This window comes from Asparagus officinalis, chromosome 5 (assembly GCF_001876935.1).
Source record: "Asparagus officinalis chromosome 5, Aspof.V1, whole genome shotgun sequence".
NCBI classification, from domain to species: Eukaryota; Viridiplantae; Streptophyta; class Magnoliopsida; order Asparagales; family Asparagaceae; genus Asparagus; species Asparagus officinalis.
In genome coordinates this window covers 16,436,422-16,456,563 of record NC_033798.1, presented here as the reverse complement: position 1 = coordinate 16,456,563, position 20,142 = coordinate 16,436,422, and the positions used below count along the sequence as shown (strand labels likewise).

The 20,142-nt window shown below is 41.1% G+C and overlaps 1 protein-coding gene across 1 annotated transcript in view; it reads left to right on the top strand.

The window, feature by feature from the left end:
- Window positions 1-20,142, top strand: part of LOC109843785 (CSC1-like protein At4g02900) — a 36,050-nt gene that overhangs the window by 6,291 nt on the left and 9,617 nt on the right. Inside the window, exons 5-10 of the mRNA XM_020412748.1 lie at window positions 9,959-10,060; window positions 11,328-11,447; window positions 11,557-11,637; window positions 12,034-12,374; window positions 12,542-12,787; window positions 13,606-13,930. Coding sequence (XP_020268337.1) covers window positions 9,959-10,060; window positions 11,328-11,447; window positions 11,557-11,637; window positions 12,034-12,374; window positions 12,542-12,787; window positions 13,606-13,930 — 1,215 coding nt within the window. The remainder of the gene's footprint in view (window positions 1-9,958; window positions 10,061-11,327; window positions 11,448-11,556; window positions 11,638-12,033; window positions 12,375-12,541; window positions 12,788-13,605; window positions 13,931-20,142) is intronic.

The following is a 20,142-nucleotide window of genomic DNA, read 5'->3' as shown; positions in this document are numbered from 1 at the left end:
GACGTTTGATGTCAAGCATTGGTTTTGGTGTTCGGGTTTCGACATATTTGGATCATCTTGTTCATAGGTTGCCGACTGCTGTGTTTAGAGATTTTGGATCTGGTAGAGCTGCTTCAGATTTTAGGTTACGTCGGATGTTTGGTTACCTAGCATTTGATCACATCAAGAATGCGAGATTTGATCTGATTACACGTTTAGGATTCAGAGGCTCATTTGGTTATCAGTTAAGGGACTCTAATTTTGTTCTGAGCAGGTATGTCATTTTTGACTCTCGGCATGTAAAGAGTGTTGATCAGATCGTTAGGATATCACAGCAGGTGGAGTGTGATGTCACTTCACGTTGGATGGAGATTCCTCCACGTTCTCCAGATCATATTGTATCGTTTGGGATTCCAGCTGAGGTGACACAGATTGGGAATTATATTGTTTTGGATGCAGATGATGAGTTGGTTGATTCGAGTATAACTGGTGGACATAGTTCAGATTTGATTATGGTCGTTGGTTCACCTCAGAAGGAGGTGTTTGGTTTGTTTCACTTTGGGGCCATTAGGAGAGCTATCAGCCACAGATTTGTTGGTAATGTTGGAGAAGGGTTCCGAACTCGTCTAGTTGATTGAGGTCGTTCGCGGCCATTTGATGAACTACGTAAAGGTTTGATTCCTTGGACAAGAGGATACGTAGGTAGTCTTTATGATGCAGCCAGTTGGATTAGTTGGTTTTGATGGGTGGAGATTGTTTGGACTCTCATTCGGGTTCCCGACTTGTTGTGTATTGAGTCTGTTGTCGTGAATTAACTTCACGATGTACTGGACACAATAAGTGAGACATTTGGTTGTTTTGGTGTCGGCTCAGTTTTGGAAAAAACTTTGTCGAGGTGGAGAATTGTGAACGTGAGGAGATAGTGGGCCACACCCACATGAGGAGATAAGGCTCTTGCTGTGATAACGGGGACGTGTGAGGAGATAGGGGGGCCACACCCGTGACCCTCTCCGCATGAGACAGCAGGCCCACCCGATTAATCCTGCAGCTATATATATAACTTTTCGTGAGTTCCTAGGGTTTTGGTGCAAGTGAGCAGAGGGGGAAAATTCGTGGGCGACATGCAAGAAAAACGCAGAAGTTTTGGCGGCTGTCCTTTGGGTTTTGGCGGCTGTTCTCTAGGTGTTGATGGCCGTCCTTTTGTGAGAGATTCAAGAGATTGTTTGAGGGTTTAATTTGTGAGATCTTGTGTGATTGTAAACCCTATTTGTATTCTTTTTTCTCTAATAGTATCTCCCCCCTTCTGCCCCGTGGACGTAAGTAACTTGCCAAACCACGTAAAATTCGTTGTCTTGATGTGATTTGTAATAGCTTGTTTAGGTTCTCTCGACAAGTCAGTCCTAGAACTGATGAGAGGAAAAGTGTATATCCCGCTTTGTTGAGATATATCACTTTCGGTTCTTGTTTCTTTTGTGAAACAGGGATTTAGTTGAGATCTACTCTCTTGTTGTGCATCAGAAGTGTTGCCGAAATTTTCGCTACGCACAACACCCAGGAAATTTAGTTTGAAGTAGATGAATAAAGTTAGAAGGTTAGTGATACATGTTAGTTTGTTGTTGATGGTTGGATGGATATTTATGGAATGTTCTGGATTTTCTTTTTAAAGGTAAAGTGATGCGAAACCACAAGAAGGAGATTTCTTTAGACGAAAATTATTTAAATCGCACTATTCATTTAACGAAAAAAGATGCAAATGATGGGTTTCACGCCTAAATAATTCACATGTCGACACGTCACATGCCTAATACTAGCTGCAATTCACATGCAATGTTTCTTACAAACATTCTTTTCTTTTCCTTCTATGAAAAACGCAATCTCTTTTATATAAAAAAATAAGAAGATAAAGAAATCCTAACCGAAGAAGAGAGAACATTAAATAATATCATGACTAAAAGAAGATAACGTCAAATAAGATCCTAACCGAAGAAAGATATAAATCAAATAAAATCATTCTAATTTATCTAATCCAAATTGAACTAAATCAGATCCAATCTTCATTAAACTTTTTTCAAATATCCCCCTCTTGAAGAAACTACCCACGAGCTTAAAATTGGATAGCATTGATGGACTTTGAATTGCTGCATCACTAATGTTGAAGCTGCAATGATGGATCTCTTCGTCTCTGTTACTAATGATGCAGAAAATGAAGATTTCTTGAGACAACTTATTAGAATATAATAGAACAAAATGCAAATATTATTAAAATTGTACTCTTCATTTAACAAAAAAAGAAACAAATAATAGGCTTCACACCATAGCATTTTACATGTCAACATCTCACATGCCTAATACTAACTGCAATTCACATGCAGAGTTTCTCACAAACATTCTTCTCTCATTCTCCTCAAATGGAAAAAAATACTATATTATTATAGAAAAACAAAGAAAAATTTTCTAACTCAAGAAGAGATAACATCAAGTAACATCCTGACTAAAAGAAGATAACATCAAATAATATCCTCACCAAAGGAAAAAGATAAATCTAATAAAACCATAAACTAATTTTTCTAATCCTAATTGAAATAAATCAAATTCAACCATCATCAACTTTTTTTTCAGATTCAGATCTGAATATGTCCTACATCATAAGGACGATAGTCCAACATAATGGGAAGTCCAATCTGATGCCTCTTGCATGAGTGTATAAGTTATTCCCATTGTGTTATAGTGTCACGTTCACAAAAATGATAAGTGTTTGGAAGTTACTATCAGGTCTTAAAAAGCACGAACAATGCTCAGACAAGACGAATTGTGCTTCAATGTTTGATAGGAATAAATGGGTAGAAGTTAATAGAGAAAACGGTCAAGGAAGTTGATGGAATATTTGATCATCTTTTTGGTATAAGATTTTCCAATTTCCACGTAATGCTACAAAAGATAGCCTATTTTCCATCTTCGTTGAGGGAAGATAATAGAGAAACCCGTCCGCATAGTTTTTCAAGCTTATTCATAGAGGGCTGGATACTGATCAACAATCAAAGTCAAGAATTTCAATAGAACTGGTCAACTCGATTAACTATCAATCTGAGGTCTCCAAGGAAAATGCATGAAATAGTTTGTCTTTCCTTGGAAGCTGAAAGGACTAATTGGCTTGTATATAGACTTGTAGCAACTTAATCTCTTACAACCTCAACCATGGATAGATACTTTGTTGAAAGTTGTATAGGGTGAGTCTTGGCGTAATGATAATGTTGTTGCATTGTGACCTCAAGGTCATGGGTTCAAATCTTTGAAATAGTCTCCCTGTACGCGGGGTATGGTCTTAGCGCAAAGGGTCAGTTGGCTTGTAGGTAGACCTACATATGGTTATGATACTGTAGCTTAAATTCATACAACCTCAACCATGGATAGATACTTTGTTGAAAGCTGTAGAGGGTGAGTCTTGGTGCAATGGTCATGTTGTTTCCTTGTGGCCTGGAGGTCACATTTCAAATCTTGGGAATAGTCTCTCCTTATGCTGGGGTATGGCTGAACACATCTGCCCCTCCCCAGAACTCAGAATGGTGGGAGCCTCATCCACTGGGCCGCCCATTTTATATTTAGAGAATAAGAATTGCATTAGATGTATATAGTCTATGTTGTACCTGTGAACGCGGACGTGAACGAAGGCCCAGGCCCACCCGATTGATTAAGTTGCTATCAAGAGGCTATATAAAGGAACAGTGTTCCTAGGGTTTTGTTAGTGAGAGGAGTCTTGGTTTGTGCGGCCGTTTCTTCGACAGAGGTGATTTTGTCTATGGCTGCGGGAGAAAAATACAGAAGTGTTGAGGAGATTTTGAGCAGTCCTTTTTAGGGTTTTGTGTATCCTTTTGAGAGGTATTTGTGAGGGATTTGAGAGTTTGTGTGAGGGTTTAGATTGAATGATTATAAACCCTAGTTGTATTCTCTCCCTCTAATAGTAGATCTCCCCCTCCTTGTCCCGTGGACGTAGGCAATTTATCGAACCACGTAAAATTGGTTGTATCGCTATTTGTGTGATTTGTAATAGCTTTTAGGATCCCTCGACAGGTCAGTCCTAGAACTGATGAGAGGAAGAGCCAATATCTCACTTTGTTGAGATATTCGCTTCAGATTCTTATTTCCTTGGTGAGACGGGAATTCTTATTGCGACCTGACTCTCTTATTGTGTTATCGAAGTGCTGTCGAAATTTTTGCTGCACGTAACAAGTGGTATCAGAGCCCAGGTTTCAGATCTAGGGTTTTTTAGGTGGAGAAAGATTCAGTTGGAAGCTTGGTTCTTAGAGTTCTAGGCTTCGGTGGAGATAGTATTAGGAGTTGTCGTTGGAGATTTCGCTTTTCTCGTGTGGATAGGAGATCTATTTGGAATCTGATTTAGGATTCAGTTGGGTGGTTCCTAATTTCTATCAAATTTGTTCTTTCTCTATAATTTAGAGTTAGTTTGCAATGAGAGAAGAAGATGAAAGTAGCAAGTCGATGGCGAGTACAATACAAGTTGGTTTTCAGAACAATAAGATTAGTGTGGTGAAGTATGACGATAAAATCAGCTTTGGTTTGTGGATGAGCGACATACAGGATGCGCTTAATGCTCAGAATTTAGAAGAGACCATCATGGTCCACGAAAGACCACCTAAATATGAAGAGGCGGTATGGGAGAAGATGAATAAGAACGTTTGTGGGGTGATCAAATCCTGTTTGGAACAGGAGCTGAAATATGATGTGATTGGGGTGACGTCTGTAATGAAGATGTGAGAAATTTTCAATAACAAATATCTCACGAAGAGTGTTGAGAACAGATTGTACTTGCTACGAAGACTCTTCAGATTTCAGATGTCCAGACTCCAGAGGCACCTCGCTAGCGGCTCATGTGAACAACTACACTACACTAAGTTATTGTCGGACTTGGCGAATGTTGATGAGAAGATATCGGATGAGTACAAGGCGATTATTTTTTTGGGCTCCTTACCGGATGAGGAGTATGATATCTTCGTGCTCACTTTGTTGAATGGGAGATCTTCTATCAGCTATAGTGAAGTGACTAACGATTTGACGAACTACGATTTGAGGAGGAAGGATAAGGAGACTTCCCGCGCTAGTATTTCAGGCGAGACCTTGTCGACGAGAGGTGGAAGCCCATATCCGAAAGGTGGTAATAGAAGAAGGTCAAAGTCAAGAAGCCGTCATCAATTAGCAAAAAACCAATGTGCATTCTGTAAGAAACAGGAACATTGGAAGAGAGACTGCCCGAAGCTTAAGGAGAAGGAGAATGGCAAGAAAAAGGGCCCGAAGGCCAAGAGAGACTGCCCGAAGCTTAAGGAGAAGGAGAATGGCAAGAAAAAGGGCCCGAAGGCCAATGAGGTGAACGTTACGAAAGACGATGATTCCGATGATTCGTGCTTTTCTCTATTGATTACTCCGGAGGTGAACCATGTGGATGCATCAGATTATATGCTTGATTCCGGCACTACTTATCATGTGACCCCTAGGCGAGACTGGTTTGCATCTTTTGAGAAAGTCGACGGGGGTGGTGTTGTCATGGGAAATGATCAATCCTGTGACGTTTGTGGGATAGGTACCGTGCGGATTAGGATGCATGATGGAGTAGTCCGTGAATTGAATGAGGTGAGATTTGTTCCTCAACTGAAGAAAAATCTTATCTCAGTTGGAGCTTTGAAGGCGAAGGGATTCAAGGTGACTTTCGAAAACGCTGTAGCGAATGTTACTAAGGGATCATTGGTGGTGATGAAGGGAGTCCGCAATCAGAATTTGTATTATCTGAAGAGAAGCACCAAGATTGGCCATGTTGCTTCAGCTATTTCAGAAGCGGGCATGAACAAACTTTGACACTATAGGTTAGAACACACAGGTAAAAAGTCACTGCAGGTATTATGCAAGCAGGGGCTATTGAAGGGAGCCAAGAGTGGGAAGATTGAGTTCTGTGAGCACTATGTTCTTGGCAAGAAGACGAAGGTGAAGTTCGGGACTATCATTCATCAGACGAGGGGCATCCTGGACTACGTGCACACAGACGTTTGGGGTCCCACCAAGACTGCATCACTTGGTGGTCGACATTGGTTCGTCACTTTCGTTGATGACTATTCTAGACGATGTTGGGTGTACACCATGACAAAGAAGAGTGAAGTCCTAGATATATTCGTGGAGTGAAAGAAGAGATTAGAACTGCAGACTGAAAAAAAGATCAAGACGTTGCGATACGACAACGGTGGTGAGTATATTTCTGACCCTTTTCTGCAGCTATGTTGAGACGAGGGCATAGAGAGGTACTTCACGGTTAGTCATACACTGCAGTAAAATGGGATGGAAGAGAGGTTGAATCGGTCTTTACTGGAGAAGATCCGATGCTTATTGTCGCAGAGTGGTTTGGAGAAGATCTTTTGGGCTGAGGCACTTACGTATGCAAGCCACCTCATTAATAGGCTGCCTTCATCTGCGATTGAGGGGAAGACCCCTATGGAGAAGTGGTCGGGAGAGCCAGCACATGACTATGACCAGCTAAAGGTATTTAGGTGCCTTACATATTATCATGTTAGAACTGATAAATTGGAACCTCGAGTTAGGAAGGCCATATTTGTAGGATTCAAGCGTGGTGTCAAGGGATACAAGCTTTGGCATTCAGTTGATAAGAAGATTGTGCTGAGTAGGGACGTCACGTTTGATGAGACTTCTATCTTGAAGCTTCTTAGCTCTCATCAGGTGAAGAGCGACCCGACACAGGAGATATCGCAGGTGGTGGAGATCGATACAGCTCCACATTGTCCAGATGGTACAGAATCCATTAGAGTGCTAACTGAGATGACGCCAGATGAACACGACGGTGACACGGAGGATACGGGTTCTGATGTGCAGGATCAGGGACCGATGGCTCAGGTTCAGGATTCAATTGTGGTTCGGAGACAGAGGAGAAACATACAGATGCCAGCACGATATGCCGACACAGTTGCGTATGCACTTCCGGTGGAGAGTATCGATGAGTTGGTGCCTACTATATTCAGAGAGGCCGAGCAGAGTTCGGAGGCTGATTCGTGACAGGTGGCTATGCAGGAGGAGATGGAATCTCTTCATAAGAACGATACATGGGAGCTTGTTGAGCTTCCAAAGGGACGGAAGGCAATTGGTTGCAAGTGGGTATACACGAAGAAGGAGGGCATTGAAGGTACTCCATTGAGGTTTAAGGCTAGGTTGGTTGCGAAGGGCTATGCACAGGAGGAAGGTATTGATTATAATGAGGTTTTCTCTCCGGTGGTGAAGAATTCTTCGATTCGGATTTTGCTAGCTTTGGTGACACAGTATGGTTTGGAGTTAGATCAGTTAGATGTGAAGACGGTATTTCTTCATGATGATCTTGATGAAGAAATATATATGACTCAGCCATTGGGATTCCGAGCTGCAGGGAAGGAAAAATTAGTTTGCAAGTTGAAGAAATCGCTATACGATTTGAAGCAGTCTCCTCGATAGTGGTATAGGCGATTCGATGGTTTTATTATTGGCCATTCGTACACTTGGAACCAGTTCGATCCTTGCGTATATTTTCGCAAGTTGAAAGGAGATGTGTACATTTATTTGTTGCTCTATGTCGATGATATGTTGGTTGCCTCTATTTCCAAGTAGGTTATAGATGAGTTGAAAGTTTAGCTTTCAAATGAGTTTGAGATGAAGGACTTGGGTGAGGCGAAGCGCATTTTAAGGATGGAGATCGGCAGAGACAAGAAGAAGGGCAGAATTTATTTGACACAAGTGGCTTATTTGAAGAAGGTTCTACAGCGATTCCATGTTAGCATGGATACGAAGCCAGTTGGTGTACCTTTGGGAGTCCATTTGAAGCTTTCAGCTGGTCTTTCACCGAAGTCAGTTGAAGATCGTGAGTTGATGTCGAAGACTCCATATGCGAGCGCAGTTGGGAGCTTGATGTATGCAATGGTATGTACGAGACCAGATTTATCACAGGCGATGAGCATGGTTTCGAGATACATGCACGATCCAGGAGTGGGTCATTGAGACGCCGTAAGATGGATTTTGAGGTACATTCGAGGTACGCTCAATATTGGTTTGGTTTATGAGCGGGACACTACAGATGGGCAGTCATACATTGGCTATGTTGATTCGGATTATGCTGGGGATTTGGATAAGCGTCGGTCTACTACGGGGTATGTATTTACTTTGACCCGTGCGTCGGTATGTTAGAGATGCACCTTACAGTCTACGGTGGCTTTGTCTACGACGGTGACAGAGTATATGACAGTTACGGAGGCTGTGAAGGAGGCTATTTGGCTTCGAGGACTTTTGAAGGAACTTGGTATATCGTAAAGGTCCGTTACTATTCATTATGATAGCATGAGTGCTATCTATTTGGCAAAAAATTAGGTTTTTCATGCAAGAACGAAGCATATTGATGTTCGTTATCACTTCGTTCGAGATATCCTTGAAGATGGTGATGTGGAGATTGTGAAAGTCCACACGAAGGATAATCCGGCGGATATGCTCACTAAGGTGGTTCTGAGCAACAAGTTTGATCATTGTCGAAGCTTGTTGCATATTCGTGATTGTTGAGGCCGTTAGCGACCATTTAGGTGAACTACGTTCGGCTTGATTCGTTGGGCAAGAGGATACGTAGACAGTCTTTATGATGCAGCCGGTTTTTGGATTAGTTAATTTTGATGGGGGTGAGATTGTTTGGACTCTTGTTCGGGTTCTCGACTTGTTGTGGATTGAGTCCGTTGTTGTGAATTGTTTCACGGCGTACTCGACACAACAAGTAAAATATTTGGTTGCTTTTGTGTCGGCTCAGTTTTGAGAAAACTTCACTGAGGTGAAGAATTGTGAACGAGGACGTGAACGAAGGCCCAGGCCCACCCGATTGATTAAGTTGCTATCAGGAGGCTATATAAAGGAACATTGTTCCTAGGGTTTTGTTAGTGCGAGGAGTCTTGGTTTGTGCGGCTGTTTCTTCGGCAGAGGTGATTTTGTCTTTGGCTGCGGGAGAAAAACGCAGAAGTGTTGAGGAGATTTTGAGCAGTCCCTTTTAGGGTTTTGTGCATCCCTTTGAGAGGTATTTGTGAGGGATTTGAGAGTTTGTGTGAGGGTTTAGATTGAGTGATTATAAACCCTAGTTGTATTCTCTCCCTCTAATAGTAGATCTCCTCCTCATTTTCCTGTGGACGTAGGTAATTTGTCGAACCACGTAAAATTGGTTGTATCGCTATTTGTGTGATTTGTAATAGCTTTTAGGATCCCTCGACAGGTCAGTCCTAGAACTGATGAGAGGAAGAGCCGATATCTCACTTTGTTGAGATATTCGCTTCAGATTCTTGTTTCCTTGGTGAGACGGGAATTCTTATTGCGACCTGACTCTCTTGTTGTGCTGCCGAAGTGCTGCCGAAATTTCTGCTGCACGCAACAATACCATCAAAAGGTAGAATGTGGAGCATGCAGCAAATGGAGTGCATATAACCATGTAATCTTTGATAACTTTGAAGTAGTGATCATCACATCATTTGATGATATTATATTTCACGAATTCAATAAAAGAAAAGGAAAATAAAGAAAAACACTTTCTGTTAATAACTTTTCATGATTTATAGAAGACGCCCTGGAATTGTGGATGCTACATGGTTAGATGGTATGATGATGCAAACAAGAGTCATGTCTAGGAACAAACAAGCTATACCCGTCATTCAACAAACAAATAAAGGAATGCTAGTATGACCTAACAATAGCTTAAACCCACCAATCTTCCGAACTTCAAAATACCTGTAAGGGCACGCTTGCTGTTTCTCTGTTCATTTATGTGGTTGATATCTCATTCTTGCTTTGCATTCTTCTGTTTCTCTGAACTCTGATAGTATTATTTACTTCTTATTTATAGCCTTCCACTGCTTTTAATCTATATATTTTCAACTTTTCTCATCTGAGCCATCAGTTGGTTCCCTCCCATTTCTTGTAGGTCCTCGTGAGAAATGTCCCTCCAGATCCGGACGAATCAGTTAGCGAGCATGTTGAACATTTCTTTTCTGTAAATCACCGTGAGCATTATCTCACCCATCAGGTTTGGATCTCTAAGATTTCTCCCTGGCAGCAGATTTCTTCATCTGTAATTCTGCATCTTAATTAAATGTTATATTTCGCAGTTTAATCCATATTCAGTTGATGAAATGTCATTAATGGAATGCCTAGTTTATTTAATTTCATTACATGTTTAAGATAAGTCGAAAGTTGAGCTATGGTTCCCGACCTTATTTTTTTCCCTTCTCTAGGTCCTTTGATCTTTAAATTTGTCTACATGATAAGCCTGTTAGGAATCCATAGTAGGCCTGTGAGGGTTTGGCATGTTTGGAAGCGTTGCTTCTTAAGTCAGCTACTTACAGTTAATGCCTGAATTTTACTGATCAGTCGTATGATTTTTAGAGGTAAACTCAAGTCGTCCTATGCTGTCATCTCGTTTAACTTTTTTCTAGATTACCCACAATGTATCCATTGTAGGTTGCATAGGCTTTAATATGTTTGGAACTCTATATTTGACTAATTATAGAAGCTCCATCTTATTTTTCCATATTGATTGTCTGGGTTCCCGAGAGATGATTAAAATTTCTATTCTGAGGAACAAAAAGGAAAACAGATTTAGGTTTTTATTTTCCTTAAATATATGTCCATGTTCATGCCAGACTCCTGGTTCCTTTAATCCGGAAAATTCTGCTACTGATTTTTGTTTTTGTAGTGTGAAATCATGCCCAGAATAAAAATCTTCTCTATGATGCTTGTTGTTTTTTAACTAGTACTTATCAGCACTTATTTCATGTAAGGATAAACATTCACAATTTCATTTCTTTGGATCTATTGTGTTTTTTAACTAGTACTTATCAGCACTTATTTCATGAATAATAAACATTCACAATTTCATGTCTTTGGATCTATTGTGAAGATCAATATATAGAATTTGAATTTGTAGGTGTTAGCAGACATACCAAAAGGTTTAGAGGTTTATTGTATTAATGCAATTGAGGACTGGATTTTTTTTTTTTTGGGTGACATTAAAGGAAGAGACCTACATATCTTGGCTGCAAATATTTCCTAATCATATCTATTTCTTATTAGTGTAAATGGACTGGTATTTTGTGTGTTAATATGCACCATATACTTTATCATGTTGTTTCAAATTCTTGGGTGATTTTCTTGAACTACAGAAAGATGCGTATATGTGTTGTCATCTTGCAAAGGTGGTTTTATACTTTCGAATATGTCCATTAGTTTAGAATTTGCTTAGTAGGAAAAGCCTATAAATCTCTAATTATATTGTATATTACATATGGTGGTAGGTTGTATATAATGCGAATGCACTTGCAAAACTTGTCGACAAAAGGAAAGGTCTGCAGAATTGGCTTGTTTACTATGAAAACAAGTTTACTAGAAATCCTTCAAAGAGGCCAACCTGTAAGGTACTTCGAGTTCATAAAAGTTATTTCTATTTTAATATTGTTATTAATTCATAAGAGTTCAAATGACTCAGGTCTTCTAACCAATCTATAAAACTACCGTATATCATAGACAGGACTTTTTGGAATCAGTGGGACGAGAGTGGATGCAATTGACTATTACACTGCTAAGATTGAGGAGCTAAGAAATGAAGTACGTGCCTCTATATTTGTTATTGGATTTTAGGCTCTTACTGATATTTATAACTATGTACTCTTTTTCTTCCAGTAATGGCTCACCCAAACTATCAAATATCATAACAACCTTGTTTTCTGCATCTTATTTTTTTAATCCATTCGTAATATTTCATATTTTGGAACTTTAGAACAACTAAAGTATATATCTGACTGTGTGAACAGTTCATGATCCCGATGCTACCAATCGTTTGTAAAATTTCTCGTATGATATTTGTAGAGGAATGTGTTAACATATGCAGACTTTTGAACTTTCCTTCATTTACCCCTCTCCAACTACCAAAGAAATGTATCCTTACATGTAGATCATTCAATTTTTTTTTTTTTAGTTTACTCCAACTCAAGGTCTATGCAGGAAGCTCTCGAAACCGAAAAGATAATGACCGACCCTAAGGAGATAATTCCAGCAGCATTTGTCTCATTTAAAAGTCGATGGGGTGCAGCTGTCTGTGCTCAAACCCAGCAATCAAGTAATCCAACGTTATGGTTAACTGAGTGGGCTCCTGAACCTCGTGACATTCATTGGCAAAATCTTTCTGTCCCGTTTGTGGAGATTACTATTCGGAGGTGTATTATGACCGTCGCGCTTTTCTTTCTGACCTTTTTCTTCATGATTCCGATTGCATTTGTTCAGTCTCTTGCGAATATTGAGGGTATACAGAAGGTTGCGCCATTCTTAAAACCTATAATGGAAGCGTGAGTGTAATTTTGCTTTGATTTTATAAACTGTTTTTTCTGCCTGGTGGGCAGGTTAATTCTCCATTTTTGTTATAATTTCTATATCGTTGCTCCGCTTTCTCAAAATGTTTCTGAACTAGTCAATCATTTCACTTAAAATGCTAACTTATGGGAATGCTCTGCAGGCCTGTTGTTAAGTCGTTCATACAAGGTTTTCTGCCGGGGATTGCATTAAAACTCTTCCTTATCATTCTTCCATCAATACTAATGACTATGTCCAAGATAGAGGGTTACACATCATTGTCAGCATTGGACAGAAAGTCGGCAGCAAAATACTACATTTTCGTCTTTGTTAACGTGTTTCTTGGGAGCATAATCACTGGAACAGCATTTGAGCAACTCGAAAAGTTTCTCCATCAATCTACTACCGAGTACGTAATGTCTTCTTCTATTTAAAATTTTGCAATGTAATTATGTAGACATAATTACATTTATGCTTAGCATGTTATTGCAGAAAAGTTGCAATATTAGTTTCACTGTGACTCGTAGGAAGAAGCGTAGGGCTTTCATCAGTTAATTGTGTGCTGATCCATCTGAAATACCATTGCTTTATCTGCACAAAGATAAATAGGTTAGTTGTGAATAGGCCCCCTGTAGTATCACCCAATTGCGAATAGACCCCTTAGTATTGGCCCAAGTGCGAATACACCCCTTGAACTTTTTTTACTCTTTTAAAAGTACAAAAAAGGGTGATACTACAAGGGGGTCTTTTTGCAATTAACCCAAGAAAAATTGATGCCACAGTAAGTATACGGGTTCTCAGTTAATCTATTTGGACTTTCGATATGCCAAGTATGCTTGCATCAAGGAATTCAGAAGTCAGCTAGCGCTTAGATCGCCAATACTTGTTGTTAAGGGGTAAAATAGGCATAAGCAGGACCAGTAGGTAATTTGTATTGTTCCAATTTTCTAGTTTCTGTTATCATGCTTTACTTTTGGTCACCTCGAGGGAACACATAAACGCGTTCTCCTGATTGTCATGAGCTTATCTTCTTCAGTTGCTTCCTACTGAAAAAGAATTCCTTATCATATTTCCAGAAAAGCAACCTTCTTTAGGCCTGCTTATGTTTAATTCTTTGGTTCTTTCATGTTATCTTACTTGCACATAAGTTCAAAGCGAACAACTTCATTTGACACCATCTAATGCCTAGAAAAAAATCTTGATATTGAATTTGAACTCCTTTTGCAGGATTCCCAAAACCATTGGTGTGTCCATCCCCATGAAAGCAACATTTTTTATCACCTACGTAATGGTGGATGGTTGGGCAGGAATTGCTGCCGAGATTCTTAGGTTGAAACCATTGGTCGTGTTTCATTTAAAGAATGCATTTCTAGTTAAAACCGAGAAAGATAGAGAAGAAGCTATGGATCCTGGGAGCCTGGAATTTGCAACATCTGAACCGAGGATACAGTTGTATTTCTTGCTTGGCCTTGTCTATTCAGTAGTGACACCGATTCTGCTTCCTTTCATAGTAGTCTTCTTCGGTTTGTCTTACGTTGTTTTCCGACACCAGGTTTGTCGATTTTGCAACTTTCTTCCAACAAATCTGGAGTCTGGACTTTGAGCTGAATTTAGTTTTCTATACTATTTTAAGTATCTTTTGCTATCCGCGGCTCCATATCATAGGTTGTTTGCTTTTAGCTTTTTGATGATGTTGTCTCTGCGAACGTGTTCATGAGATCACGTGAACATCAACCCAACTGAGAATGTATCTCGTGCAAAAGTGGGGGCCACAACCTTTTCCGCTCTCAATGAAAACCACATGATGAGATGAAATTGCAGGCCCACCCGATATGATCACAACTATACATATCTGTTTCATTCATGCCCTAGGTTGGCGTGCAAGATCAGAAGGGATATGATCACAACTATATATATCTGTTTCATTCATGCCCTAGGTTGGCGTGCAAGATCAGAAGGGGAAAAGTCGCAGCAGGTGCAAAAAGGGGTTCGTGAGCAGAGGCTTGGCGGCTGTAGCAGGTGGAGAAAATTTGCAGTGGCTTTTGTTAGGGTTTTGAGCATCCATTGGTGGAGATATTTGTGAGATTTGAGAGTTTGTGTGAGGGTTTAATTTGTGTGATTGTAAACCCTATTTGTATTCTCTCTCTCTAATAGTAGATCTCCCCTATCCTTATCCCGTGGACGTAGGCAATTTATCGAACCACGTAAAATTGATTGTTTCGATGTTTGTGTGATTTATAATAGCTTTTTTAGGTTCCCTCGACAGGTCAGTCCTAGAACTGATGAGAGGAAGAGCTAATATCACACTTTGTTGAGATATTTTGCTTTTGAGGTGCTGTCGAAATTTCCGCTGCACACAACAAGTGGTATCAGAGCCCAGATTTCAGATTTAGGGTTTTAGAATTAGGTGGAGGAAGATTCTTGTGTGAAGTTTGGTTCTTAGAGTTCTAGGCTTCGGTGGAGATAACATTAGGAGTTGTCGTTGAATATTTCGCTTTTCTCATGTGGATATGAGATCTATTTGGAATCTGATCTAGGGTTCAGTTGAGTAATTCTTAATTTCTATCAAAGTTTGATTCTTTCTCTATAACTTGGAGTTAGTTTGCAATGGGAGAATAAGGTAAAAGCAACAAGTCGATGGCGAGTACAATTCAAGTTGGTTTTTAGAACACCAAAATTAGTGTGGTGAAGTATGACGGTAAAATCAACTTTGATTTGTGGATGAGTGACGTACATGATGCGTTTAATGCTCAAAACTTGGAGGATACCATCATGGTCCACAAGAGATCACCAAAATATGAAGAGGGATATGAGAAAAGATGAATAGGAATGCTTATGGGGTGATCAGATCCTGTTTGGAATAGGAGCTGAAGTATGATGTGATTGGGATGACGTCTGCAATAAAGATATGAGAAATTCTTAACAATAAATATCTTACAAAGAGTGTTGAGAACCGGTTGTACTTGCTGCGAAGATTGTTCAGATTTCAGATGTCCCGAGGCACCTCACTAGCGGCTCATGTGAATAACTACATTAAGTTATTGTTAGACTTAGCAAATATTGATGAGAAGATATCGGATGAGTATAATGCGATTATTTTATTGGGCTCCTTACCGGATGAGGAGTATGATACCTTCGTGCTCACTTTGTTAAACGGAAGGTCTTCTATCAACTATAGTGAAGTTACTAATGCACTAACGAATTATGATTTGAGGAGGAAGGATAAGGAGACTTTTCGCACTAGTACTTCAGGAGATGTCTTGTCGACGAGAGGTAGAAGCTCATATCCGAAATGTGGTAATAGAGGAAGGTCAAAGTCAAGAGGTCATCACCAATTAGCAAAGAACCAATGTGCATTCTGCAATGAGCAGGGATATTAGAAGGGAGATTGTCCGAAGCTCAAGGAGAAGGAGAACGGTAAGAAAAAGGGCTCGAAAGCCAATGAGGTGAATATTACAAAAGGCGATGATTCTGATAATTCGAGCTTTTCTCTACTGATTACTCCGAGGGTGAACCACTTAGATGCATCACATTGGATGCTTGGTTCCAGCTCTACCTATCATGTGACCCCTAGACGAGATTGGTTTGTATCTTTTGAGAAGCTCGATGGGAAAGTTATAGTCATGGGAAATGATCAGTCATGTGACATTTGTGGGATAGGTACTGTACGAATCCGGATGCACGATAGAGTAGTTCGTGAATTAAAGGATGTGAGATTTGTTCCTCAGCTGAAGAAGAATCTTATCTCAGTTGGAGATTTGGAGGCAAAGGAATTCAAGGTGACCTTTAAAAATGTTGTAGCGATGTTACTAAGGGATCTTTGGTGGTGATGAAGGGAGTTCGCAGTTAAAATTTATACTATCTGAAGGGGAGCACCGAGATTGGCCAGGTTGCTTCGGCTATTTCAGAGGTGTACATGAGTAGGCTTTAGCATTACATGTTAGGGCACACAGGCGAGAAGTCACTGTAAGCGCTGTGCAAGCAGGGGCTATTGAAGGGAACCAAGAGTGGTAAAGTTGAGTTCTGTGAGTATTGTGTTCTTGGAAAGAAGACGAATGTGAAGTTCGGGACGGCCATTCATAGGACGAGTGGCATCCTGGACTATGTGCATACAGATGTTTGGGGTCCCACCAAGATTATATCACTTGGTGATCGATATTAGTTCGTCACGTTTGTTGATGACTATTCTAGACGTTATTAGGTGTACACCATGAAGCATAAGAATGAAGTCCTAGATTTGTTTGTGGAGTGGAAGAAGAGATTGGACCATGAAGCATAAGAATGAAGTCCTAGATTTGTTTGTGGAGTGGAAGAAGAGATTGGAACTGCAGACTGGGAGAAAGATCGTCCTAGATTTGTTTGTGGAGTGGAAGAAGAGATTGGAACTGCAGACTGGGAGAAAGATCAAGACGTTGTAATCCGACAATAATGGTGAATATACTTCAGACCCTTTTCAGCAGTTATGTCGAGACGATGGCATAGAGAGATACTTCACGGTTAGTCATATACCGCAGCAGAATGGGGTGGCAGAAAGGCTAAATCAGTTTTTGCTGAAGAATGTCTGATGTTTATTATCGCAGAGTGGTTTGGATAAGATCTTTTGGGCTGAGGCACTTACATATGCGAGTCAGCTCATTAATAGGCTGTCTTCATCTGCGATTGAAGGGAAGACACCTATAAAAATATGGTCAGGAGAGCCAGCACATGACTATGACCAGCTCAAGGTATTTGGGTGCCCTGCATTTTATCATGTGAGAACAAATAAATTTGAACCTCGAGCTAGGAAGACCATATTTGTAGGATTCAAGCGTGGTGTCAAAGGGATACAAGCTATGGGATCCAGTTAATAGAAAGATTGTGCTGAGTAGGGACATCACATTCGATGAGACTTCTATCTTAAAGCTTCTCAGCTCTCATCAGGTGGAGAGCGACCCGACAGAGGAGATATCACAGATGGTGGAGATCGATACAGCTCCACAGTGTCCAGATGGTGCAGTGTCCATTAGAGTGCCGACTGAGGTGACGCCAGGCGAGCACGATGGTGATACGGAGAATACGGGTACTAATGTGCAGGATCAGAGACTGACGGCTCAGGTTTAGGATTCTGTTACGATTCGGAGACAGAGGAGAGACATATGGATGTCAGCACGGTATATCGATACAGTAGTTGCATATGCACTTCCGAGGGAGAGTATCGATGAGTTGGTTGTAGGGTGAAAATTTGATTCTTCCGAAGGAAGGAGTTTCGTTTGTATTTATAAGAAAGCTTATTACAAACTAACAAATCAAATATTTACAACAGAAGCAGAGGGAAGGCCCTCTTTGTTTTTGTGTGGGGACTTTAGGTGGCGATAGGATGCCTCGCTCGGTGCTCGTGCCGAGTCTGCTTCCCTTGGACGATCCGATCGAAGTTGATGCCGGAGCCGGAGCTTCGGTTCTCAAATGAGGGAGCCTTTGGCAAAGGTCCAGGTTCAACCTTTGGGAGATTAGCCAGCAGAATATGCAACGGCCAATCCCCCTTCTTCATGCTGCTGAAGATGGGTTTTAACAGGCAAGGGATGGCATGGGCTCTCCCTTGATTCATGGGATTTGACCACTAATAGAGGTGAGGGAGATAGCTTGACTGCTCCTTGAATTATGGGATGTGACCACACGTTGTTCGGAGACGTCCTGCTGTTCATTCGTACCGTCAATGGTCATTCGAAGAGCTGTGCTATGCATCACACTACATAGGAGTGGGAAAGCCCCTCCTCGTATGCGTGACAACGGCTGTCAGATGCTTGCGTGGATCTGACCAACCACCGAGCGTTGGCGGCTCTCGTCCCTTCACCTGGACAACTGAGGTGAGCCGCATTTATGAGGGTGCAGGCTGTTTCGGCGCCTGTCCGCTCATTCGTACTGTGGACGGCCATCTGACGGGCCTGGAGTATTGTGCCCTCTCCCTTGATTTGTGGGATTTGACCACTGATGTAACTGTTCCCATACTCCAAGTGGGCAGTTGACAGTGAGCTGGCGAGTCTGCAGCTTGGGTCTGCAGGCGAGCTTGCAGGCGAACTGGGTCTGCAGGTGAGTTTGGGACTGCAGGCGGACTTGGGTCTGCAGGCGAGCTAGCAGGCGAACTGGGTTTGCAGGCGAGCTCAGGTGCGCAGGCAGACTTGGGTCTGCAGGCGGATTTGGGACTGCAGGCGAATTTGAGTTGCAGGCGAGCTCCTGAGCATGGATTGAAGAATAGGCCGTAACTTTCAAACCGTAAGTCGGAATTGGACGAATTATATATGAAAATCGCCTATCTCGACGAGATGGAGCCATCCGAACCAAGCCGAAGGCTTCGGTTCGCTTCCTCCGTTTTGCCAAATTCCTTACGGTTTGGGAGATATCTGCGTTTTCCCCTTTTTCGCTATTTCGGGTGAGGTTTTAGCAGTTTTGTTCTGAACTTCTCTGATAAGGATTTAAAGGCGATTTTTATTGCCTACATTGGTGCCTACTACATTCAAAGAGGCCGAGCAGAGTTCGGAGGCCGATTCGTGGCAGGTAACTATACAGGAGGAGATGGAGTCTCTTCACAAGAATGATACGTGGGAGCTTGTTGAGCTTCCAAAGGGGTAGAAGGTAATTGGTTGCAAGTGGGTATACACGAAGAAAGAGGGCATTGAAGGCACTCCATTAAGGTTCAAGGCTAGGTTGGTTGCGAAGGGCTATGCACAGGAGGAATGAATAGATTATAATGAGGTTTTCTCTCCGGTAGTAAAGCATTCTTCAATTCGGATTTTGCTAGATTTGGTGATACAGTATGATTTGGAGTTAGATCAGTTGGATGTGAAGACGGTATTTCTTCATGGTGATCTTGATGAAGAGGAGTTAGATCAGTTGGATGTGAAGACGGTATTTCTTCATGGTGATCTTGATGAAGAAATATATATGACTTAGCCATTGGGAACGGTATTTCTTCATGGTGATCTTGATGAAGAAATATATATGACTTAGCCATTGGGATTCCGAGCTGCAGTGAAGGAAAAATTGATTTGCAAATTGAAGAAATCGCTATACGGTTTGAAGCAGTCTCCTCAATAGTGGTATAGACGATTCGATGGTTCTATGATTGGTCATTCGTACACTCGGAGCCAGTTTTATCCTTGCGTATATTTTCACAAGTTGAAAGAAGGTGCGTACATCTATTTGTTACTTTATGTCGATGACATGTTTTGGTTGTCTCTATTTCTAGATCTGCTATAGATGAGTTGAAGGCATACCTTTTAAAGAAGTTTGAGAGAAATGATTTGGGTGAGGCGAAGCGTATTTTAGGAATAAAGATCGATAGAGACAAGAAGAATGACAGAATTTATTTGATACATGTGGCTTATTTGAAGAAGGTTCTACAGCGATTTCATGTTAGCATGGATACAAAGTCAGTTAGTGTACCATTGGGAGCTCATTTGAAGCTTTCAGTTGATCTTTTACCGAAGACAGTTGAAAATCGAGAGTTGATGTCGAATACTCCATATGCGAGCGTGGTTAGGAGCTTGATGTACGCGATGGTATGTACGAGGCCAGATTTGTCACAAGCGGTGAGCATGGTTTTGAGATACATGCACGATCCAGGAGTGGGTCATTGGGACGTCGGGAGATGGATTTTGAGGTACATTCAAGGTACGCTCAATGTTGATTTGGTTTATGAGTGGGACACTAGAGGTGGTCAGTTGTGCATTGGCTATGTTGATTCGGATTATGCCGGGGATTTGGATAAATGCCGGTCTACTACGGGGT